This window comes from Erpetoichthys calabaricus, chromosome 1 (genome assembly GCF_900747795.2).
Source record: "Erpetoichthys calabaricus chromosome 1, fErpCal1.3, whole genome shotgun sequence".
In the NCBI taxonomy this organism is placed as follows: domain Eukaryota; kingdom Metazoa; phylum Chordata; class Cladistia; order Polypteriformes; family Polypteridae; genus Erpetoichthys; species Erpetoichthys calabaricus.
Window position 1 is genome coordinate 212,497,035 of NC_041394.2, and position 25,252 is coordinate 212,522,286.

A 25,252-nucleotide genomic window follows, 5' to 3' on the forward strand; every position below is an offset into this window, starting at 1 on the left:
TTAGTAGCATAAGGCAGGAACCAGTTTTTCAAACATTTAACATTTGTTTTGCAGAGGTCAATATGATCTGGAGAATGTTCTAAGACCTGAAAATATCCAACATTGCACAAAAATGTAATTGGTATGATCCTGGTAATTATAAGCCTAATAAATTAATTTTTCCCACAGGTAGACTGAAACTGAGAAAAATGATCAAGACATCGTAGGAAATCAGTTGTCGATTACAGTTGTGTGTACAGATAATCAGCATTGGTTTGGACATTAGGGATTTTACTAAAATGCTTGAATTTTATGGGTATATAGCAGAAGTGCTTAATCCTATAAAAGCATATTATAATTGAGATCTGGTGAAAATGGTTGTGGGAATAGTTGTTAGACAACATGGTTCTTCTCTTTTTTTTTTACAAATAGCTCCACAGTGTAGCTGTGACTATCCCACATCTAATTGCTCTTTGAGTAGATTGACTGTCATGCAATTTCTACGTTGGTGAGTTCCTTTAACAAAAGGAGTGGTCAAGGTGGCATCCATTTTAGACCATCAAGAAATGTACATATATCAGTCATTAATTTGGGGAGTTGGAGTGAGCTTAACTTTTTCGCATTCTAATTTTGTATTATTGTATTAGTTTTTATATTGTTATTAATTTGTAGTGTTATTTCAGTAACGTCCTCACTTTTCCATTTTACTTTCAAATTTTCTCATGATTTCCTCTGGATTGGCAGACCGGGGTGGTAGTCCCCCTCTTTAAGAAGGGGGATCGGAGGGTGTGGTCCAACTTCAGAGGGATCACACTCCTCAGCCTCTCTGGAAAAGTCTATTCAGGGGTCTTGGAGAGGAGGGTCCGTCGGATAGTCGAGCCTCGGATTCAAGAGGAACAGTGTGGTTTTCGTCCTGGTCGCGGAACAGTGGACCAGCTCTATACCCTTAGCAGGGTCCTGGAGGGTGCATGGGAGTTTGCCCAACCAGTCTACATGTGTTTTGTGGACTTGGAAAAGGCATTCGACCGTGTCCCTCGGGGAATCCTGTGGGGGGTACTCCGAGAGTATGGGGTACCGGCCCCCCTGATAAGGGCTGTTCGGTCCCTATACGATTGGTGCCAGAGCCTGGTCCGCATTGCCGGTAGTAAGTCGAACCCGTTTCCAGTGAGAGTTGGACTCCGCCAGGGCTGCCCTTTGTCACCGATTCTGTTCATAACTTTTATGGACAGAATTTCTAGGCGCAGCCAGGGCGTTGAGGGGGTCCGGTTTGGTGGGCTCAGGATTGGGTCACTGCTTTTTGCAGATGATGTTGTCCCGTTTGCTTCATCAGGCCGTGATCTTCAGCTCTCTCTGGATCGGTTCGCAGCCAATTGTGAAGCGGCTGGGATGAGAATCAGCACCTCCAAATCCGAGACCATGGTCCTCAGCCGGAAAAGGGTGGAGTGCCCTCTCAGGGTTGGTAGCGAGATCCTGCCCCAAGTGGAGGAGTTCAAGTATCTCGGGGTCTTGTTCACGAGTGAGGGAAGAATGGAGCGTGAGATCGACAGGCGGATCGGTGCGGCATCCGCAGTAATGCGGGCGCTGCATCAGTCTGTCGTGGTGAAAAAGGAGCTGAGCCGCAAGGCGAAGCTCTCAATTTACCAGTCGATCTATGTTCCTACCCTCACCTATGGTCATGAACTATGGGTAGTGACCGAAAGAACGAGATCGCGAATACAAGCGGCTGAAATGAGTTTCCTCCGCAGGGTGTCTGGGCTTTCCCTTAAAGATAGGGTGAGAAGCTCAGTCATCCGGGAGGGGCTCAGAGTAGAGCCGCTGCTCCTCCGCATCGAGAGGAGTCAGATGAGGTGGCTCGGGCATCTGATCAGGATGCCTCCTGGACGCCTCCCTGGTGAGGTGTTCCGGGCACGTCTAACCGGGAGGAGGCCCCGGGGAAGACCCAGGACACGTTGGAGGGACTATGTCTCTCGACTGGCCTGGGAACGCCTTGGGATTCTCCCAGAAGAGCTAGAAGAAGTGGCCGGGGAGAGGGAAGTCTGGGCATCTCTGCTCAAGCTGCTGCCCCCGCGACCCGACCTTGGATAAGCGGGAGACAATGGATGGATGGATGGATTTTCTCATGATCCACCACAATGTTGTACTATCCCTGTATGGTCCTAGCCTTGTTGTTAATTACAGGTCTCCTGCAGCTAACACACGATTGTGGCATGCGATGTCATTCTGAGCTTGCTATTTAAGGTGGTGATGTGCTGTTCTTGGTGTCCAGTTTGTGTATACAACACAAATTACTATTAGTGTTTTAGTGTACCGAGGTTGTACAGATAAAAATCGAGTCTAAAGATTCTGAGTTGGTATTGGAACCTATATACATGTGTTTTGATTCTGATTTTTGGAACACATTTTTGGCTTAGAAGACTCCTAATTTTTTTTCCTTTCCTTTTTCCACCACAGGCATGACAACATTAAACATTTTAGTATCTACAAAGCATCTTGCTAAATTATTCAACGTGAATTACAATGACTCTATATATGTTGAATTGTCTAGATTGTTCACCTAGATTCAGTGGCACTATACTTACAGCATGACAGCATCAGAGGGGATTTTCGATAAACTTTAGATAGGGTACTCTAGACAGTAAAGCTGTCTATGAAACATGAAATTGTAGATTTAGGTTTTTATGGAGTGCAACTGAATGCAGAATTAGCTTAAAGACAAAGCAACACATTATGTTGCAAAAATCTATTTCTGAATTTGAGGTACAACATGTGGGGTTTAGGTTTAGTTGTGCTGTTTTTTAAATTTACATACTTACAGTTAGTTACATAAAAACTTGACTATCTGGGGGTAACTCCAGTTAAAATTAGTTGAAACTTACAGATAGTTGGAGTAGGATAAATTCGTAAAGAACAATCCTGCACAGAAATGTATGGGCAGATGTGTAGTACATGATGTTTAATATAAATAACAGTTATAATTTATACATAGGAAGAGGAGGAGGAGGTTGGGAGCATGCGCTGATAATAGCACATTGCCGCACCCAAAACACAATGAACCACCTGAATTGGGATCCGAGGATAGCTGTAGAACGGGTGACACCCCAGTACCACACTGAACAGTGTGAGGCTTTTTACAATGGCTGGAGTGTCAACCCTGCCATCAACCCTCGGGTTTTCCCTTCAAGTTGGAGCACCTGCTTGCAGGGCTGGATGCAGATTAACATCATACCCAGGACAGATTTATACATATGAAAAAACATATTATATATAATTTATAATATGGAGGTTATGTAGAGCAAAATAGTATAAACTTTAAGAAAGAATTGGGGGTATAATTGATTCATCATTGGCTACTTTCAGTAGTGTACAAATGCAATTAAAAAGACCAGTAAGGTATTACGTTACAGTATAGAAATCAAGAAAAAACTATTTTGGACCAGACTCCTACTTTTTACTAAAAGTAATAAGATTTGATTTTCTGTGTTGCTTTTAGGTTGAAAAATTGTAATCCATTAATCTTCTATAACTGTTAGTATTTGAGAGCTAGTTAGTGCTATTTCTTTATTTATACATTAATTTTGAAATATTTACTAGTATATTTACATTTTAACACCATGTGGTAATAACATACACTACAGTTGGAGATCAGTAGATCACTAGTAAATGTTGCTGTTATGTTGTTTGCAACACAGCAATAAACATATGTGCATATGTACAGGTCCAAATCATGTGGAAGTGACTACTGTGGTCAGTTTAATAACTATTGGAAACTGTCAAAGAGTGGATACCAGCTGTACATGCTCATTTGTGCGGTATCTTAAAGGTTCAATTTTCTGTTTAAGCATTTTGTTCTCATATATTATGTTCCATGTTCTTAAACTATGTGTTTAATTTCTTCTTTGTTTTAAAAGATCTTTTTATTTATTTATTTTTATTCTCAATTTAGGAATGATTTGTGACCCAGAAACTTGTAAATAAAGAGTCAATTACGACCCCATCTACTATGTTGGAATATGTCACTCAAATCAATGAAGCGATTTTTTTTCTGTGGAACAATTTGTTACATCATAACAATAACACTTTAAGTCAGACAGAAATACTTCAAGTTTTTTACAGTACATTATATTGATTAGGGTGGTTCTGAAGTGCAGTGGTTAGAACTGCTTCATGGATCCAAGTGTCCTAGGTTTGAATCCTTCCCGTTTTTTTTTCATCCCTCTGCAATTTGTTCATGACAGTTAATCTCCGATATCCTCATATCCTCAAATTCAAGCTAGTTAGGGTAACTGGAAATTCTTAACTAGCACCTTGTGAATGTGTGTGTGAGAGGGTTATGCGATGAACTAACACTGGTTCCTGCCTTGTACCCAGTGCTGCTGGGAAATGCTTCAGCAGATGGTTAAATATGTTCTTATACAAGTTTCGTACTGATGCCCACTTAAAACAATTTTATAATAAATTGTGTGCACAATGGGTGGCACGGTGGATACATGGATGAGCTGACAGAGGATTTGACATTTTGTGATGTTATATCTGCTTAAATGGGAAAAACAATACGTTTTTGAAACAAGTGTTCTTGCTCTTTATATTGTATCTATACTCTTATTGCCACAGGCCTTATTTTCTGTCAAGCAGTTGGTATAGGTCCAAATCATGTGGAAGTGACTACTCTGGTTAGTTTAATAACTATTGGAAACTGTCAAAGAGTGGATACCAGCTTTTAGGCACAACAGATTCAGTGCTTAATGCTATAATTTGTAAAGGTGGAAATAAATCGTATATATGTTGTAGAAGTGGAGCATCATTCAGGCTTCAGACTGAAAAAGATTGTGTTCTTTCTCATTTAAATGTTATGCACTATATTGCATACCTGGAGCTTCACTTTTTACACTGAACTTTGTGGGACATAAACCAGATGTTGGTCCAAGATTAGGGGGGGTCATACCTGGGTCACCTCCATATACATCCAGAATACTGCTGGTCAAAGGGAGCTGGAAAAGAGTAAATACAATGCATTACAATCATACAAAGATAAATAATATTACATAATCTGATTATCCTTAAAATTAAAATAATTTTAAAAATTCATACTTTTCATTCTTTTCCAATTTTTTTTTTCTGTATGACATTATGCAAAGTTTATTACTACTTGAATTTTTTCATTGTGTAGCTGCAACTACAGAAGACAGCTCTCTCTAGAGTTGGTACTATCAACTTTAGGCTCACAAGGGTATTAAAACCTAACTATTAATCTGAAATCCCAAAGGTCTCACTTAAATTTCACAACAAAGTAAATAGAGAAATGACTACTTCCAGTAAAAATGTTTGCAAGATTTAGAACAGGCGAATTACCTGTTTTCCAAGATGCACCACCATTAACTGCATGACCAAATCCACAAATAGCACTAGAGCTATAGCAGAATGAATGTTTCATTTTATTTAATCTATATAAAGAAACAAAATGCACTAAAAAAATGTGTTTTGTTGCCCTACAAACTAAAGGCAAATGTTGACGGATGCTAACTAACATTAGTTGTTTCAAAATTCAATAACATATTATAATGATTTAAATAAATAATATTTTCAAATGGCTGGGATTTTAAATAAGTGTTTCCTTGTGACAGTTCTTTGTTTTTTCAGTACTATTAAGTAATAATGAGTGAAACAGACAAGTTCAGTTTTGCACAGTTGATACTTAATTCAATTTCATGAGAATTGCTGGATTATCATTGCCATTTAAATCTCTGCCAATTCCTAGTTTTATTAAACAACCACAGTACAAACACATGCCAAATAACACAGAATTTTCTATCCATTCATACATATTCTCAGCCTACTATATTCATTACAGGATTGTAAAGAGTGGGTGCATCATCAAGCACATGCCTAGAACCAAGCCTCTTCATATTACCAGAAGATAGGCTTACACACGCCCAAGCTGATATCAGTGTAATTTACCCAACACCTCTTTACCAATTAACCTAAAACACATTTGTTTAGAATGAGGGAGTAATGCAGAGTACCCATAGATTAATAGGGAAAGTGTACCCACTCCATAAGGACAGTGACTTTGGTATGATTCAAGCCAAGCAGCAGTAAGACAATGCTCTGCCTCCAGATAATTATTTTAATGTATTCCCCTGGATATTTGGTGTACATGAAAATACACACATATACAGAATGGGGAGAAAGGGAGATACAAGTAGCATTATTTTAAAAAGCAAACAGTCAGCTTTGTCTATTTTGAATAAAGTTATGCTATCCAAAATGCTTCTCCCACAATCATCTTCTTGATTAATAAAAAAAAATTCTTTAACACTACACAGTCATTGTAGTGCTGATCTTCATCTATGCCACATAGTTGACTCCCTACAGCAGGAATGTTTTTATACCACATGTGTGACGTGCCATGATGAAAGACAGAGTGTCACCCAGGCTTTTCAGCACCCAGGAAAATTATGATGGATGGATTAGACTTCTCATTTTTCTTTTAAATGTTTTAAAAATCATTCTAAGATTGACTTCTGTCATTTGGTATCACACTCCTTCTAACCATTTGCCATCCAAATGTTGCTGGGTGCTGACAGTATCCAGTTGGTGACTTAGTATTTAACACGCCTGCATTGATTCTGGCCAATAAATATTTAACATTTTTATAACCACCATATTTCTGGCATGCTTCTAACTGACAGGACCCTAAATCCGGCCCCTAAAGAATAAATAAAGGCTACTTTTCTAGAAATACAGTATCTCTAAGCTACTGGTATCACTAACAGAGTAGAAAGACTGCAGGAATTTCTATGACATACACCCACGGTTTTCAAACTTTTTTGAACAAGTACCACTCCGCGAGGACCAGTAAACTGAAGTACCACTGTCAATGAATCATTAATTTACGCCCGTGTTGTTTTGAAGAAAAAGTCACTATAATCACTATAATGACTATATTTTTGACGTTAAAGTGATATTAAACTAATTAAGGAAATGGGTGCCCGCACTAATAAAAGCCGGCTTGGAGTCTTCCACGCATTTACAGTAGTATACTTATACTATATATGATTATATGCAACATATTGGCATTCTAGCAACATCAATTCATGGAAAATAAAGGACCACACGAGTACCACTTGGCATGACTTGAAGTACCACCAATGGTACGCGTACCACAGTCTGAAAACCGTGGACATACACTGTATTTTATTTGAAGCTACACTGTATTTTATTTGAAGCAGTTGCAGGACATTCAGACAACAGAAACCTGTGCTTCAGTGATACTTTAATTTATTTGTAAGTTATAATTTACAGTAGTTTCAACTTACAATTCTACTCTCCATCTGCCATAGAGTCAGAAGTGCTGAACTGAACAACCCCACTGACCAAGAAATAATCTAAAATCATACAAGAAACCAACCCTTAGGTTTCCTAGAACAATCCCTGATAGAATGATTTTATGGATATATACATTAAATAGACAATTTGTGGAAAGTCATTCCCTCTTAGTCTTTGCTAGGTGCTTAAGTGACAGAATAATTTCTTCTTATTCGTAGGACTTCTTAAGTTCTAGGCATGGAGTAATAGAATTTAAAATTGTACAACGTGTTCATCATGGGCACATCTTGGGCACATGTTTTGGCCATGTTCCAGGATAATGTCTTTTATGTTTCTGTCAGATTGTTTTATAATTCCAATGGATCCATATCCACATTGTCATATTTGAGTTACAGTATGGCAGATACCTTCAGTCTTACTTTGTTTAGCAAAGGAAAACATTTTGTTCTGATGGAAGTATCATATACTGCTTTTTATTTTGTACTGTCTATTTCATACAATAAATACTTTTACTCAATACAAAAGATCCAGTTGTTTTACAAAATAAGGTAGCATTCCTTGGACTTGTATGTTTACTTTCAACCTTGGGAGCACTGATCTTTGGCTTTTGTGCTCCATTCTCTAATATTCTTCTATTTTCTCTTTCTGAAGATGGCAATAATAATAATAATCACCAAAACAACAGCTATATAATCTGTATAATTATAACCCCACTTTTTGCATATCTAAAATGAATTTTTTGTTCAGAAACTAGTTTGCTAGCCAGCTTGAGCAGGCCATTTCTTCTGTCAGCCCCTGAACAGTTTACCAGCTGTAGTTTACAAAATCTGCTTACAACTTTTCTACCTCGAAGGGAATTAGCTTGAGTTAAAGAATTTAAGGAACTCACTAGTGCTTAAGATTCAACTGAATTCTGAGTGAGGGATTACAAGGATTAAGACATGTTAAGCACATTCCAGGAGAGGAATTCACTTTGTTCTATAATGAATCAATGTGCAGTAACTGTTTTATTTTACCACTGTAAAGAAAGCTACACAAATGGATATTTAAATGTGATATAAGCAAGACTTTGTACATTTTGTCCCAAGGTGCTTTCTTGATTAAAATATAACTGTTTTACACTACTGTATTTATAAAATCACTGCCTGTTACATGTTTAGCCAAATGTTTACTTCACCTTAGGTACTCTGTCAAGCTGTTTAGCAATATAGCAAACATCTCAAAGAAAAAAATATGTGCAAACATTTCATAGGAAAAGACAAAGAAAACTTTTCTAAACATTTACACAAATATAAATATCCATCTGAAAGCATTTTTATGATTCTAATAAGATGTTAAAATGATGATTTAATTTTAATTTGGGTAAACAGTTTCTGAAAAATATTTTATTTTTTATTTCTTACCATCATTATATTCTCAGAGTGTAAAATCTCTACAAGAGAAATTGCTTTTCTTTTCTGCTTCATTTTCCCTTCTTTCCATCAAGCTGACTTGCAAGCATTAATTAAGACAAAAATATGCTTAGCTTTAACTCATGTAAGGAGATGAACTTTGACTTCTCCTGGACTTTAAGCCTAATCTGATTTTTAGAGCAATTCACAGAAACCTACTCCCTCCCATCAAATGCCGCAAGTGTGTCTGGTGATGTTTGGTGAAATTGCTTTCAGAACCTTTCAATTAAAACTGTGAGTTTTGACTGCAAAAGATGAGTCAATGTTTTATTGAAGCCTTTTAGACAAGCACTTCAATCAAACAGAATTTACTTTCTAAATACAGACAATGAATGCTTCATGCTGCATTAATGACGCCACTAGGGATGGCAAACAATAAACAGGAAAACTTCAATTAATATCTGCTGTTTACTGAATGAATAACTAAATGAAATTTAATATTGTCATTCATGATTTTTATTGTTCTGTAATGACTGATATTTTTACAAATGATATTTGGCTGTTACAGCTCTGAAGTGTTTATATAATAAGCAATTAATTTAACACAATGGCTATATTTGCATTTATAACTAGAAATGCTATAGATAAGGTAGGGCAGTGGAGTGGAGAAAAGTCAATAGGATTAAGGTGGTCTGATCTGTCCATTTCAGCAAATTGATACTGTAGCCCTCAGCAGAAAAGGCTGATCAAAAGCGAAGCAAACATTTGGTAATGGATGGACGGATACAATAAAGATCTAAAATAAATCTACATCCATGTTTTATCACATAGTTTTTGAACAGGTAACCTAGCATCATGCCAGACTATCATAAGGGATACTCACACTTTCTCCATGGATCACCAAACAACTGAGGAAGCTGGAAGCCCACACAAACACAGGGGATCAAAGAAGAATTCAGTTTTGGCTGACACCTTTATCCAAGGCAACTTACAACATATTAGATACAAATTGAGCACAGACAAGTGAAGTGTCTTACTCATGGTGACACAGCGCCAGTAGTGGGATTTGAAACTACAACTTCAAGGCTTGAAGTTCAGAGCCTTACCCACTAAGTTACACTGTCTACTTATGCATTCAAGTGTTAACTATTATGCCACAATACACAAAATAAGCTGTAGAGCATAAAAAAATAACATTTGGAACTTGAAAGAAATACTCAGTATAAAAATGGCAAATTATCAACTGTTAAAATCCAAAAAATGCATAAAAAGTTTTTTTTTTGTGTGTGTAGTGGCCTGAAATAAGTATTAATAGGCAAATCACTAAGGCAGGTAGTGTGTTTCCTTGCTGCCTTGTTGTATTTTAATTCCTTCTCTTTCCATTTTGTGTAATATTTTAAAATATAAATCATTTAGTTATACATTTACAACAGAGAAGCTAATTATAAGGAACTATCAGATTTGGAACACTTTCTTATGATAATAAAATAGTAATTTATTTGACAGCTACAAACAGCATTACTGCCCATATGCTTTTGCTTTTCAAGGATTCCTGATGCAAGTGTGGAAATGTTCATTTTATCTGTAGAATTCATATTGATGTGCTCATATTCAAATGAGAGACATTTACTAAGGCTTTTAAATTCAGTTTCACAATTTGCAATAAAAGATTATTCACAGGACCATAAAACCCGTCTTGTGTCTAAGGGAATTATATTTCAGTGGTATTATTGTTATTATTCTTTTCCTTTGTAGCAGTAAAAACAGCCACTGAAATAAAAATGCTCATGAAATAAATGGTAAAATTTCATTTAAAGCATGCAGCAAAATGCACAATATAGTAGGAAATGGGCCAGTCACTTATTTAAGTCATTTTCAGCCAGTGCTACATATAGAAGAATTAAGTAAAGTCGGAAACAAAGTAATCTCTTTAAATTATAAAACTCTAATGGAGCTGAGCCATAGGGCCAGGGTTTTGCTTGCTACATGCAACCAGCTACAAGCACTTTGGTAACAAATCACATAGCAGAAGAGTGGCTAGGGCCTGTAAAAATGCATGCAGCTAATCTCATGTGTGCTGCCAACCTATGAGGACAGAGAATAGTCATCTAATCCATTTGATGTACTGCACCTATCAAAAGCTTTTGCGACACTATGAACTTAATAGGCATATTTAATGACTGTTTGTTTTACATTGCATCATACACAGGTATTTTAAGTATTCTGCTAACTTTGGAGTGAAATTCTAAATTAGAGAATTACAAATAGCTGACAAACTGCTAATGATGGCCAGGAATTTCACATTACAGCTTAATTTACACTTTGCCTGTCAATATGGAAGCAAAGCAATGAGCAGCCAAAATCATTTAACTATAGTCAAAGGTGCCATTTGACTGAATCTGAGTGGCACATCTACTGTTGAACTTCTCCAAATCTTGATAAACTAAATGAAGCTCTGTTGCTACTTTGCTACAAATCCAAATCTTATTATGGGATATATCATCTACTGTTAAATTCTGCTCTGTACTTCTAAAATTTATATTTTTTATTTCTTACTATATTGAGAAACTGTTCTGTTCTGTGTACTGCATTGTACTGTATTGACCCCCTTCTTTTGACACCCACTGCACACCCAACCTACCTGGAAAGGGGTCTCTCTTTGAACTGCCTTTCCCAAGGTTTCTTCCATTTTTTTCCCTACAAGGTTTTTTTGGGAGTTTTTCCTTGTCTTCTTAGAGAGTCAAGGCTGGGGGGCTGTCAAGAGGCAGGGCCTGTTAAAGCCCATTGCGGCACTTCCTGTGTGATTTTGGGCTATACAAAAATAAACTGTATTGTATTGTATTGTATTGTACTTTGGCTTTATGGTTTTTTCCTACCGGGGCCTGCTGGTGGGCACTCTTTGTTGTGTTGCTTGAAGATTTTATCTCATTTGTTCAGTATATGTCTTGCAGACTAGCTGCATTTTTGTCAACTACACTATATTAAATTGTCAAGTATGCGGTAGAGTCTATGCAATGCCCACCATTGTTTAGTACAGCAAGCAGGGGTAGATGTATTACATGTGTACAGTATGTATTCTTTGTGTGTATTTGATGAAATATTGGTTATGTATTTCTCCAAATGTCTATTTCACCATCATACACAATCCACCATTGCAATAAATCATCTCTCAAAATGAAAGCTTTTCCAACAGTCAATGATCTGTACTGTCATGGTCTCCAAAGTATTACAATCTACCCACTCAACCTGACAGGGCTGGCTCTAGCTTTTTAGCTGCCCTAGATGATGGTAAAAATGTCACGTCCAAAACACAGAGTCTGGAAAGCAGTTGTTTTACATCTGTTAAACTGACACAGTGTTACACGGATATTTTTTTACAGAACAGAGGCGGGATTGGAGGTGTGGGGTTTTTTTTTTTTGTACTTTGATAATTACCGTATTTTTCGGACCATAAGACGCACTTTTTTCCCCCCAGAATTGGGGGGAAAAAGTCCCTGCGTCTTATGGTCCGAATATAGCCTAAACATGTGCTGTAAAAAAAAAATGTTCGACTTGCCCGGCTCTGTGCTCCATTCCCGCCGCGGCCGCCCGCCCCGCTCACTGGAGTCAGGCGCTGCTGCTGCCCTGTGGTAGTAGTAGTACCGTACCTGCTTCCATGATCATTCCTGCTGGCTGCAATGCTCCATTCCCGCCCCTACCCGCACCGCTCACTGGAGTCAGGGGACTGGACTCTAACTGGTACAGTGTAGTGTACGGTGACGGTCCCTTCCTTGATCCTGCAGTCTGCATGCATCATCATTCATCGATTCCCATCCGCCTCAGCTGGTGTCCGCCCGCTTCCGGGATCGGAACCAGCGTGAGGCGCACATGTGACCTCCCTCCTGTGAGAACACGTGTGCGCCTCACGCTGGTTCCAATCCCGGAAGTGGGGGAAACCAGCTGAGGCAGGACAGGAGTTGCCAGTCGAGCGCCACCACTGCACACACCAGTGAAATACGAATAGAGGTAAATGACAAGTGAAATGACTGAGTGAAGGTAAAAGCGCAAGAATATGCATACAAATAGAAACCCTAATACAGTGGAACCTCAAGATACGATCACCTCTGTATACGAGAAATTCAAAATACGAGGAAAGTATGAGCGAAAATTTCTGATCTAAATGCGAGCATTGGCTTGCGTAACGAGCCACGAGCCAGGCTGTGGGTATAGCTCTCAGCTTAGCGAGAGGGCGTGGTAGCAGTTGCGAGCCGCGATCTGCGGTGTCTGCGTTTCTCACTTAAGTGCACAGGTGGGAAACTGCCCACATCCATGATTGTTCCTGTGGCTGATGGGCTGCAGCTGCCATGTCCTCCCCGCATATATAGAGAAGCGCGAGCAGGTTAAGGGGGAGAAGAAGTGAGAGGAGAGAAGAGAAGAGAAGAGAAGAGAAGAGAAGAGAAGAGAAGAGAAGAGAAGAGAGAGAGAGAGAGAGAGAGAGAGAGAGAGAGAGAGAGAGAGAGAGAGAGAGAGAGAGAGCGCGCGGGCGAGCGGGCGGGCGGGCAGGCAGGAGAGCAGGCTCGCGTGTAGCTGAACAGTGAGCTGAACAGGCGAGCCAAACAGCTGAAGCAGGACGGTGTAGAGAAGGTCAGCTGCATTAACTCTTTTAGGGCGGATGTCGTTTTTTGTCGACAGGAGGGGTTGAAGGCGTTAATGTTAATGGCGACAAATCTCACTGTCACGTCACAGGCATTCCCTCTGTGCTTGGAGGAATGCTAGACTCGTTGACTCGGCAAATAAACATTGCGTGTGCGTGAGTTGCGAAATGTAAACAAAGGCAAGATGGCACCGACATGTGAAAAGGCAGCGAAGCAAGTGCAGAAAAGAAAACACTTGGCAGACGTTGTTTTGCGCATTACCGCGGAGTCGGACTCTTGATTTTTCAGAATCGGACTTTATTGGCAGTGATCAGGAGATCGAGCAAGAGAGTTAGAAGCAGGCATCAGCTGATCAGACACCAGCCGATGCCGCGCGAGCGGATCTGCTGCCAGTTGAGTGCCTTCGCGCAGCCGATGCATCTACGGCAAGGTTCGCGTGGGATAAATACACATACATTGATCCGTTGAGAGCCGATATGGCTACCGGAGTTTACAAGACGGCATGGCTTGCTGTTGGACACGACAGATCACCAGCTGCTATACTTCAGGCTGCTCTCTCCTGATGCTGCTTTTCAGCTACTGTCAGACGAGACAAACAGGTAGGCAGAGATTTTTTTTGAATCGCGGGCTGCGTTTGCATCGCATTCTCGTTATTCAAAGTGGAAACCCACAACGAAAGACGAAATGAAGCGCGCTGTGGCATTACAAATAGAGATGGGACAGAACTGGTGATATAACTTCAGGGAGCATTGGTCCAAACGTGTTTTGTCCCCTGGTGGCTTAGGTACGTGCTGCTGCAAAGTTTTATTCACTTCTGTAATAAACAGAAGCAAATCCCATGGGGTGAGCCAGGCTATAATGCCATACATAAAGTTCATAAAGTTTCAGAAGATGAAAAGAGGTGACAATACGGTTTTCATGCAGGCAGAAAACTTGGTGGCAGTGGCATGGCACGATGGCAAATGGGTGACTTGTCTCTCTACAGTACACACTAACAATATATGTTAGAAAATGCAGCAACAGACAATTGAAAAATAGGCATCAAAACAACACATAGAAAATTCAGGCTCATACAACATGCAAGACAGTAACATTTGTCAAAAGTAAATATTTTTTGTTGATTTGATATGTTAAACAATTGCTTTGTGTTCTTTTTTAAAAAATGTTAGTTTTTGGAAAAATATTCAGCCCTGGGAGAAAAGAAACAAAAAAAAAATTAGCCCTAAAAGAGTTAAGAGTGTCTCGCCTAGATTCTGACTCTAGCGATGAGGAGTTCTTGGGGTTCTCATAAAACAAGCAGAACCTAAAAGAGCGTAACTGTTCAACTTTATTCTATTTTATTACTGAAGTCTCTCGTTATTGTGTTTTACAGTAATTTTGTCTTTTGCTGACTGTATTTGTTAATAATGGTTCTAAATGCTGCTGTTCACTTTACAGGGTTGATTACATGCGTTTATGACTGTGATGTTGGGTTTTAATGCACATAAAATGTTTTAAGACATCAGAATCTTTTTTTTCTTCATTTCCCTTCTCTAAAAACTGGTGCGTCTTATGGTCCGGTGCGTCTTATGGTCCGAAAAATACGGTAGACTGTTGTCAAATTAGTATTGCAGTGTTTTTATAGCAACATCTATGACAGATGACAAAATGCCAAAGAAAAAAAAACTTTGCCTCCCTAGGCTACTGCAGGACTGTCTCTTCAACCTGGTAATGTATTTCACATATTCATGACTTTCTGAGTGGGGAAAAAAGTTTTCTAAGATTTGTACGAGACCAATCCTTAACCGGATGTTTGATCCTGTTTTATTGTTGAAACATGAGGTATCCATTGTACTCATTTGTTTTAAGAATTGTTCACACTTCTTCCATGTTGCCTCTTAACCTCCACTTGCTTAAGCTAAACTTGCACAAGTCCTTTATTTGTTCCTCTGAGTTCATACATCATATTCCTGAAATCAGGGTACTTGCCCTTCTCTGGACCTTCTCTAGTGCTGCTATTTTTTTTCATATTATGTAGACCACCATTGCACATATGTACATTGCATAGCACAGTAATATTGTTTTTAGATGCTTAAGACAATGTGTTATGAAACACAACATTCTTTGCCATCTGCTATCACTGCTATATGTGAGCCAAAAGAAACTCCATTATGACCTGCAAATGTTTTTCATACTGCTTGCTTTTAAGTTTCAGTCACCCTTTGTGTAATGATATTTCCTATTTTTTATTCCTACATATAAAACTTGACATTTATTTACATTAAATACTATTTGTCTTGCAATTATCAAATTCTGAATTTTATCCACATCGAAATATAACTATTTTGTTGATTTTTTCGGTAGTCACCAAACCCCTAGTTTAGTGCCATCTGCAGACATATCCAGTATCACAGTTCTGTTTTTACCATTTCATTAAATTAAAAATGCAGTGACCCAAACACTAATCTTGGAGGCATTCCACTTTAAAAATCATTTTCTTCCCCCATAAACTGTTACAATCTGTAACTTAGTTCATTATGCACACATCTGTGCGCTTGAGTTCCTACTTCATGTAGTTTTCTGTTTACACGGTGCAGAACCAGCAGCCTGTAACTAGTTGTTTTCCTGTAAACATATTGTGACATTTAAAATTTAATACTTTTTTGCCCAGTGATTTATATAATGCTGTATAAGTGCAGTATACCACCCAAAAGATGAAACCTTTAACTTAGTTTACATTTGATTAATCTCTTTGTATTTTCCATTTTGTTCTGAAACCATTTCAAGTAATACTTTAAAACTATCTAAGCCTGCAGTTTTTCTTTCACAAATCAGTTTATTCAGATCTGCTGAGTACAGCTGTGTGGCCTTTTAGGCAATGATGACTTGTCACTTTTTTAAGAAACTGAGCAGCACGCAGCTTGACTAGAAAATCCCACAGAAAGCGCTACAGATACAATTTTGTTCCTCATCTTGGGATGAGCCATATGCATAGTTTGTTGAAGAATGAGTTTCTCAATCAAGACCCTGTCTGCTTTTTCTAAGCTGACTCAAAAGATGTTACATAATGGTTTACATTTCTTTATTTTTATCTAAATTTGTACACATTAACATCAATACAGACCTACTTAGCCAAGTACACAGACCCACATTAACTTTTTGCAATGCATATCTAGTTATTTTTAAATCCACTATGCCCTTTTGTACCAGAACAGGCACATGTTACAAATGAAGCAGCAATTCACCTCAAATCAAGTAGTTTATTAATATTTAGTACTGGAAAGAAGGTGAAAATACCTAGTTTTCATAAATTAACCTATGCTTCCACCAGTCCATCCATTTTTTTGAACCCACTTGTTCAATTGTAGGGTTACACAGAGTCAAGGACTAGTTTGACAGCAACCAGCACAAGCCAGGAACAAACCTTCAGCTGAACACCAGTCTTACTAATACACAACTAATGTAGATATGCCACATAATGGCATGTATTTATTGGGGAGTACTTCAGGAGTGGAGTGAGACAATACCTCTGACCACTCACTGTACTACCATGCAATCCTCCAGTTTAAGATTTAAGTAAAATTGTTCTTCAAACATAATAAGTTAAAATTATTATTCAGAATTTTTGCATTCTTGAAGAAGACTGTTGGCTTATTATACTAGTTATTTATGATGTTTTAGCTGCACAAAAGAAATATTTCCAATGAAGATTTATTGTACTGTTCTGAAGTCTTCAGTATAGCTAAATTTACAAGAAAAGATGCCTGAAGTTATCTGTCTCAAGTGAAACAACTGTGTAACGCAAATGAATTCTGTGACACAAGGAAGCCTCTTGTTGTTGAAAATCATATGATGAAGACATCAGATTTGAGCTTTTAACTCTTTTATTTCCAAATTTAGCTTAAGTTTATATTTGTTCAGAAGTATACCCTTATCTGTATCAAGAACTGCACATCAGTGAGAGATTAACATTTCAGTTTTTTTAAATACTATTGCAAAAGAAAAATAGAGATGAGTAATTCTTTTCAACTGCAAATATTTAGAGAATTTACCAAATATTATTAGCATTACATTTGAAAGCTGTACTTCATTTTGAATTACGATCCTGAAACATATACAGATTTTGTTCAGTATGTGCTTCATCAAATAGTAATCTTATTTATTAGACAGCCATACCAATAACTTCCTCTGATGTCCCTGCCTAAAGGGTAATTTACAATTTCTCTGTTAGGCAGGGAATTTGAACCAAGGATACTGCATTATAAGGGTGCAGATTGTAACAACCAGCATGCAGCTGGAATATATGCACTATTTAATGTAAAATATCTTTGTTTTCTCAAGAGTGTTATGTTCCTTCTGGCATCCGAGTCCTTCACCTTCACTAACTATTTCGCAACAGTGTTGACAAAAGCTGGATAAAATGCTGTTGTTCATATACCTTTGCAAACTTGAAATAGCATACCATATGATCAAACTAATCTTTTATTTTCTCCTAAACATATATAACCCCTTTAATGTTAGTAAAATTTAATCTGTGGAAGTATTACATTCCTACATTTTACAACTTTCTATAACCCAGTCGACAGAGTATCCATCTAAATTTGCTTTGTTACCAGTTCTTAATTTTTATTTTCTATTGTGTGTTTGTTTTTAATGTGATTTGTGAATGCATTTAACCAACTTACTGAGGATGCTGTTGTAGACTTAGAAAAATAAGAAATCCTAGGGTAGTAAGTGCGATACTTTCCATCTCGACCTTTTTAATCTCATAAGCAGGTACTGTGAAAAGGTCTGCTAGTTTAGATATACACCTGAAACTATAAGGCTATATAAGGCTGTGGTATATGTATATATATATATTATATATATTGTGTATATATAATATATATATAAAATACATTGTCTATAAACAGTAGCAAAGACTGTTTCATAACAAATCTGTTTATAGAAAGTAATTTACCCATTTATTCTAAGTGCTGTAAAAGTAAAATAATGCAATAGATAGATAGATAGATAGAATAATGCATATGTATACGTTTACATTATAGCATGTCACAATTTAATTTAAATTGAGTAAAGCTGAACACCTAGAAAGCATAAACTCACATCTTTTTTCAGGAGAACCTGCTGGCTGCAGTTTACTTATTGAGGCAAACATTTTCGATTTATTCTTGTATAGTGCTTTTCAAAGGACTTACACATTTTACATCTATAATATTAGAACAGTATATTACCAAACCTAATAAAATGTATAACATATACTCACATATTAAGTAAAACACACAGTAAAACAATGCTAAATTTCTGCAAGATTAAAAACAGTTTTAGAGTGCTATAATATATACAGTATTTTCTCCCCTAGTGACTAACATTGCTTTCCAATAGATGTTTATTTCCATCATATCAAAATAATAGATTATAAATAAAGTTATGGAGTAAGGATAAGTGAATAATCAAAGTGAAGGATGCTCACTAACCACAATTAATTAATGGGAAACCAATCTCATTGTGAAATCAATTAAATTATCACTGCTGTTTTGACTTTGTTTCTTCTATTAAAATCTCTCAAACGCTCAGATCTTCTTGGCAAACTATATACCCAGTTTAATTTTAAAATAGAAAAATGAAAATTGATTTTAACAAAACAGAAAAGTAGAAGATTACATGCTAAAAATACTGGTGATGGAAGAATATAAAGGAACACTTTTTTATTAATATGCCTCAGTATACATAATTATATGTTTAGACAATTTGTGCATATGAAAATAAAGAAATCTGATATCCAATATAAATAGATTACTTTTAGGATGACCCTTTTCCCACTAAATATGTAGCCTATATTTTCCTCAATACTTATTTTATCCAACAAACATAAAGTATATAACTGTTGGAGGGAGCTGTTATATGTAATTTCTCAAAACTTATTAAAATGCTTACTGTGTTTGTCAAGAGCATGTTGGGTTCCATGCATCCAGGACCTTCAAAGTTATTCTCCAGGCTAATCAGGTCATCAAACACCTCATCCATCTGAAGCTAAGAGAAGGACAGTTCTTTATTAGTTTATCTGCTTATCCTATGTGAATGCTGACAAGAACTGCAATGCAGACTAAGATTATTTTTGTACTTTTTTTACAAACAGTCAACTATTCATCACCTCATTGTCCTGGCTTGCTGTGAGAGTCAGTAACGTTACTGGACTGTCTGGCGTACTGTTGTCATTCACACCAGGAAGGTGTCCATTTCTCATCATAGGCACATTTGCCACTGGCTGTGTTGGATGGGGATGGGAAAGACTTTGATTGGCAAATTTGTTACCTAACGTCAGGTACTGTTTCACTTGTTGCCTCTGAGTTTGATGGAGGTGGTACTTAGATGAGTTTTCCAAGTGGTTCTGAACCTGCAGTAAAAGAAAATGTGGATGTCCATTCATTTATAATTACTGAAACACCCTCTCCTTTCCATATGTTATTTTCCACAAAACTTCAGACTTTTCGAAAAAATAATGAACTAAACATGAAATAGTATTTCTCATAATGACACATGGACATTGAGTGATCTTTTAAAATTTAAAATGCAAAAATAATTTATTTCCAAAATGTAGGTTATTTAAATGTATAATGGAACAAAAGAAAGTCCATCTGTTTTGACAACCAGGAGCTCATTCTGAACAAATCTGTATGGCTTTCTTACCTTGTAATAGCTACACTCAGTTATATGTGGCATTCTTAAAGCACAAGCAGAGAGGTACTTTAGTCCAAGTCTGAATGATGGCTTTAGTAGGATTCCATGTGATGTCTATCTTCTTGAGCCTTGCTCTTAGTCTGCCAACTCTTGTGCTCAGCAGGGACTTTATAAACTAATAAGGCATGCTAACAGACCTAATTGGTTAAAAGCAAGCATAGCCTGATAATTACTTCAAACAGAAAGACTTCACATTACTTCAGTTTGATCACAACAGGATATCTGCACTTTGCATATATCATTGGTTCAGCAGGACAATCTTTTTTTCCGGTTGTTATGAACTAGCCAATCGGCAAACTAGTTGCTCATTAAATTTTTCTCCAGGGGGCAAAACATAAATACGTCTTGTTCTCCCTGACTGTTGCCTTTTCTATCATTCTATTCTGTAACTCCTTGTCTTGTGTCTGCTTCCAAAGAAAAACTGTCATGAACTTTGCTTTATAAATAGCTCTACTCTAATTGTAGACTACTCCAAATATGACCTTGGCCTAAATATATCATCCTTTTTCCATTATATCATTCAATTTGCTACACTCCATTTTATTTTATTTTTTATTAACAGTTGATTTTGTTCTTTATTTTTAGAAGTTTTCATTCTTTGCCATGATTGTCATTTATATATAAATAACCAAGAGAAGACAGAAGTGTATGTGGGTGCATGAAAACACTATACTATATATAATATACAGTGTTCATTGGAAATATTATTAAAGATAAAAAAAATTGGCATCTTTGAAATGTCGCTTTACAGATATTATTATGCTACCGATAGCATACACATAAAAGTTTCTGGGAGTGCTTTCAGTTAATTCTTTTCATGTAAGGACAACACATTTCATTTACGTGACATTTTCTCACTATCCTTTAAGGATACAAAATTACCTTTATCTTTAAAGTTGTTTACTGCTATTTCTCAGCTGCCTTTCCATACCTCCTCTGTGTTTTCATGTTCTCTTTAAGACACTAATCAAAAGTGTCTTTCTCTATGCAAATTCAACCTTGGTAACATACAGTATATTTTTGTTATAATATATGTATGTATGTAACTTACTAATAGTTAATGAAATATAAACTTAAATGGAAAAACAACTATTAAGCAGACAGTAGAAATGAGAGGGAAAAAAAAGCAAAAAAAAACATTCATTAATCCATTTTCTAATCAAATACATTCATTTGAGTACCTTTCTGGGCAGCAATAGACTCTGACAGAATACAGGTATATTGCAGAATATTCTCAAATTCATACCTTGTATATCTAAAGTTACCAATCAGGCTAACCTTCACATCTTTGATAGGTGAGACTATAGCAGGGGGAAAAAGCCCACACTAAAATAGAGAAGCCGTGCAAAGCCAACACTGAGACTTGGAGGGGAACGGATTGAAAATGAGGTTCTTGGATCTTTGAGGCAGCAATGTTAACCTTTGCACCACTCTACTACACAAGACTTTTTAATTGCTTATTTGAACTTCTGTTTTGCAGCTTTTACATTTTCTCTCTCTCTGTAGCTGTTTTTTATAAACGATTGTTTGATATTTAATCTAGACTCAAGACCCACCTGATCTCAGCAGCCGTTGATTTGCACTTTTACATCCTTTAAGAAGTATTTGGAGGAGATATTATGACAGCTTAGCAATTATGCAGTGACTACTGTATGCAGTCACTTCACTTGCAAGTTTCAATAATCACTCCATTTCATTGTTGTAGTAATAACACCACTGTGATGACCACTAACTTGAACTTCTGGCTTTGAAAAGTCCAACTAAAATGTATATTATGCCTATTCATGTTGTTAACACTTGTCTCATGTGCCCTTTTTATATACTTATATTTTATCTACTGTACACTTGTCTTGTAAACTTTCTTTTTAATGTTGCTTGATACTACAATGTGACATTTCTACTGTACTTCCTATTTCCTCCTGAACTTACATCTATCCATCCATCCATCCATCCATTATCCAACCCGCTATATCCTAACTATAGGGCCATGGGGGTCTGTTGGAGCCAATCCCAGCCAACACAGGGCACAAGGCAGGAAACGAACCCCGGGCAGGGCACACATACCCACCCACCAAGCACACACTAGGTACAATTTAGAATCGCCAATGCACCTAACCTGCATGTCTTTGGACTGTGGGAGGAAACCGGAGTACCCGGAGGAAACTCACGCAGACACAGGGAGAACATGCAAACTCCACACAGGGAGGACCCGGGAAGAGAACCCAGGTCTCCTTACTGTGAGACAGCAGCACTACCACTGTGCTGCCCCCCTGAACTTACAGTGATGATTTTTTTTTTTTTTTTGCTATTATATGTCTTATCTTTGTGCCATATCAGAAAATGTTGTCCTTTCACAATCCCTGGTTGGAGAACCAGCTCTGGTTTCTTGTGTGTGGCATTTGTGTGATATAACAGTCCAGCTGGGTCCCTACAGGAGCTCCAGTTACTTCACTGTCCAAAGATATGCTGCTGTTTCACTGGAGTGAATAATTATGAAAACATTACTGCTTTTGGAGTCCATGTATTTTGGGGTGTGATTATAATAAAAATGTTCAAGAAGTTTGAAATAAATTCTTACACTGAGAAGGAAGGTTCTAAGATGGGAGCTATGATGGGTCATAATGAATGTTCATATATTTGATTGTCTTAGGTATATGACTAGTAGGAAAATGAAAGGTCATATAAAAGAAGGAAGAGATAAGGGCTGCTTTCCAGGTAAAATAAGACTGTAGGAGAAATTACCAAAATAAGGGGACTGAATAGAATTTCGTCAGAGCAAACCGAATATCTTACGAGAACTGGGGTTGGAGGAACACTACCAATGATTTTCCTCTATCATGGCGTATTGTGCCTACTGCTTTTTCTGCAATGAACCAAGAGCCAAAACATTTTTGTTTCCCTTACATTTACAGAAGTTTCCTGGGCCCAACCATGACATTTCATGACTCATTTTCTGTCTGTATTGGGCTATGAATGCCCAGTGATGCTGTAGCAGTGTTGTGGTTATTGGTTTTAACCTGTGTCATCATGCAAACCTGTATTTAAAGTCTTTTTACTCTGTGAATTGAATTTATTCATGCACTTTGCATATTTCAAGTTTGTTTTGCTTTATTCAGAACTTATTTTTATGCAAATGTATGTTTATGTGAAGTATGAACTGTACTAGGTGGGGAACAAAATGCAAGCAATTAATAATAATGTTCATTATGACTTCAGATTTTCAAAGAAGCAAAGAATATATTCAGAGAAGTAAACAGAACTGCATATCCTACCCAGCATACATTAAAATCCTAAAATAATAATTATTCAAAAGAAAAAGTCCAAAAGGCCCATTAGCACCTACTTAGCATTAGCATCTACTTTGTGAAGAAATATGCAGACATCTGTCTCTAAGTTTGATGTACAGTACTCAATGAACAGGTAACTCCTCCTTTAGAGTCCTTGCTTATAATAAAATGTGACATTTTATTTCCTATTGTTACTGGTAATGTGGCACCAGTGTATTTGTTCATTATCACTCATCTGGAATGAAAGTGTATGCTTGTCATTTAAATTGTTTAACATATTTTATAAGACATTTTAGTTATATATTTATGCACTGATTGAAAAATTCTGAGCTATATGCATTCAGGTCTTCATAATCTATACTGTGTTTATGTTATACATATAGGTGGAATCCCATTGTAATGAAATTCATAGGACAATAAACAAAATTTGTTATAATGGAAATTTCATTATAGCAAATATGGGGTAAATATGTATACTATTGTGACTGGGATCGCCAGTGATTAACCATCTCTAATGGTAGTGGCACAGTGACAGCTCTGTAGCTACTCTGCTATGTCTAGTAAACAGTAGACCAAGGGAAAAATAATTGGTTGTCCTCTGCAGGATCAGGCTTACTGCGTAACATGCTTGTCATATGATGTTTAGAACATTTAACAGCAGGCTTTGACCTGCTCTCTCCTGGTATTCCACTGGTGTCCTACTATGAAGATGGAAGCTAAAGCACTATCTCACGTGCTTGAGTGCTGAAGTAACAGCTCCTATTTTGAGTGAGGTTTTCAGACTGTACCTGCCTTCTCTGTACAGTAATAAAGTACCTGTGTATTTCTTGGAAACCTAGACTCACCTTTGTCTCTCGTGCAACTAACTCTGTGACTCAAGCTTGGCAATACAGCACTTCTTAAACTGCAATTATTTGAAAATGAAACGTCAGATTAAACTTTTTTGTTTATAGAAATACAACTGCGCTTTTAATTTTTTTCATTCAGGTAAAATGCCCGATCTTTTATTTTGTGTTGTTTTCTTTCGATCCTTCAAAATTTTTGATAGTGTTGAAGGCGTGATTGTGAATGCTTTCACCACATCCTTTTTCTTCAATCCGAAATCAGCTTTTTCCAGGATTATTAATTTTTCTTTTAGCTTAAACTGATGGTGTTTCTCGTTTTTTTTGTTCATCACAATGAAATATTTTGAGAAGTGCTATGAAACTCAAACAGTACAGAATCCACACATGACACAACTACCCACGTGGAAGCTGAGACTGCCCAAGACCAGAAACTTTGCAAAAGACTGTCACTTTCTTTTTGTCTCACAAGAAAGAGACAGCCTTGTTGCATTGTTCCTAAGACTCGGCGAAATTGTAGGCATCACATTAAGTATTTTTGCATCAGATTATTATCTTTGGTGGCCATTTTTGGTTGAAATTAAATTTTTGTTAAAATGAAATTAGTTAAACATGTTGTATCAATATTTGTTTGGGCTGAAAATTTGTTTAATTTGGTATTCACTATAACAGGATTTGAACTGTATGTATGTATATAATATATAATATATACTTTTTTTACATTTATTTAAACATTATGATAGTGTTTCTTCCTCCACGAATCCTGCATACTACATTTGAATCCTGTGCTGGGTTGTTGTCTATGTGGAGTCTGCAGATTCTTCCCATAACAATGTGGATTTTTCTTTTGGTATTCTGGTTTTCCTTGCACATCTCCAAAGACATGTACATCAGTTAAATGGAAATTTAAAGTTATCCATGTGTAAATGTGAATGAGAACAGAAACTAACTTTCCTGGGTTAGTTCCTGCTTTGTGTTCAATGCTGCCAGGATAGGCTTTAACTCAGTATCAGAGTAAGCATGTTTGGAAGTGTTCCGTTAATTGATTTACTAATTAATTAAATAATCAATTG

General features: G+C 37.0%; 1 protein-coding gene across 4 annotated transcripts in view; it reads right to left on the bottom strand.

Moving 5' to 3' along the window:
* tfec (transcription factor EC) overlaps positions 1 to 25,252 on the bottom strand; it is a 265,683-nt gene that overhangs the window by 25,111 nt on the left and 215,320 nt on the right. For 3 of the 4 annotated variants that reach the window (XM_028811316.2, XM_051923970.1, XM_051923981.1), the window contains 3 exons: positions 19,464 to 19,706; positions 19,247 to 19,342; positions 4,922 to 4,967 (listed from right to left, as the gene is read on the bottom strand). In XM_028811316.2, the coding sequence (XP_028667149.2) occupies positions 4,922 to 4,967; positions 19,247 to 19,342; positions 19,464 to 19,706 (385 nt within the window). Of the gene's footprint in view, positions 1 to 4,921; positions 4,968 to 19,246; positions 19,343 to 19,463; positions 19,707 to 19,999; positions 20,566 to 25,252 lie in introns of those variants that run through there. The other variant, XM_051923980.1, reaches the window with a different exon arrangement.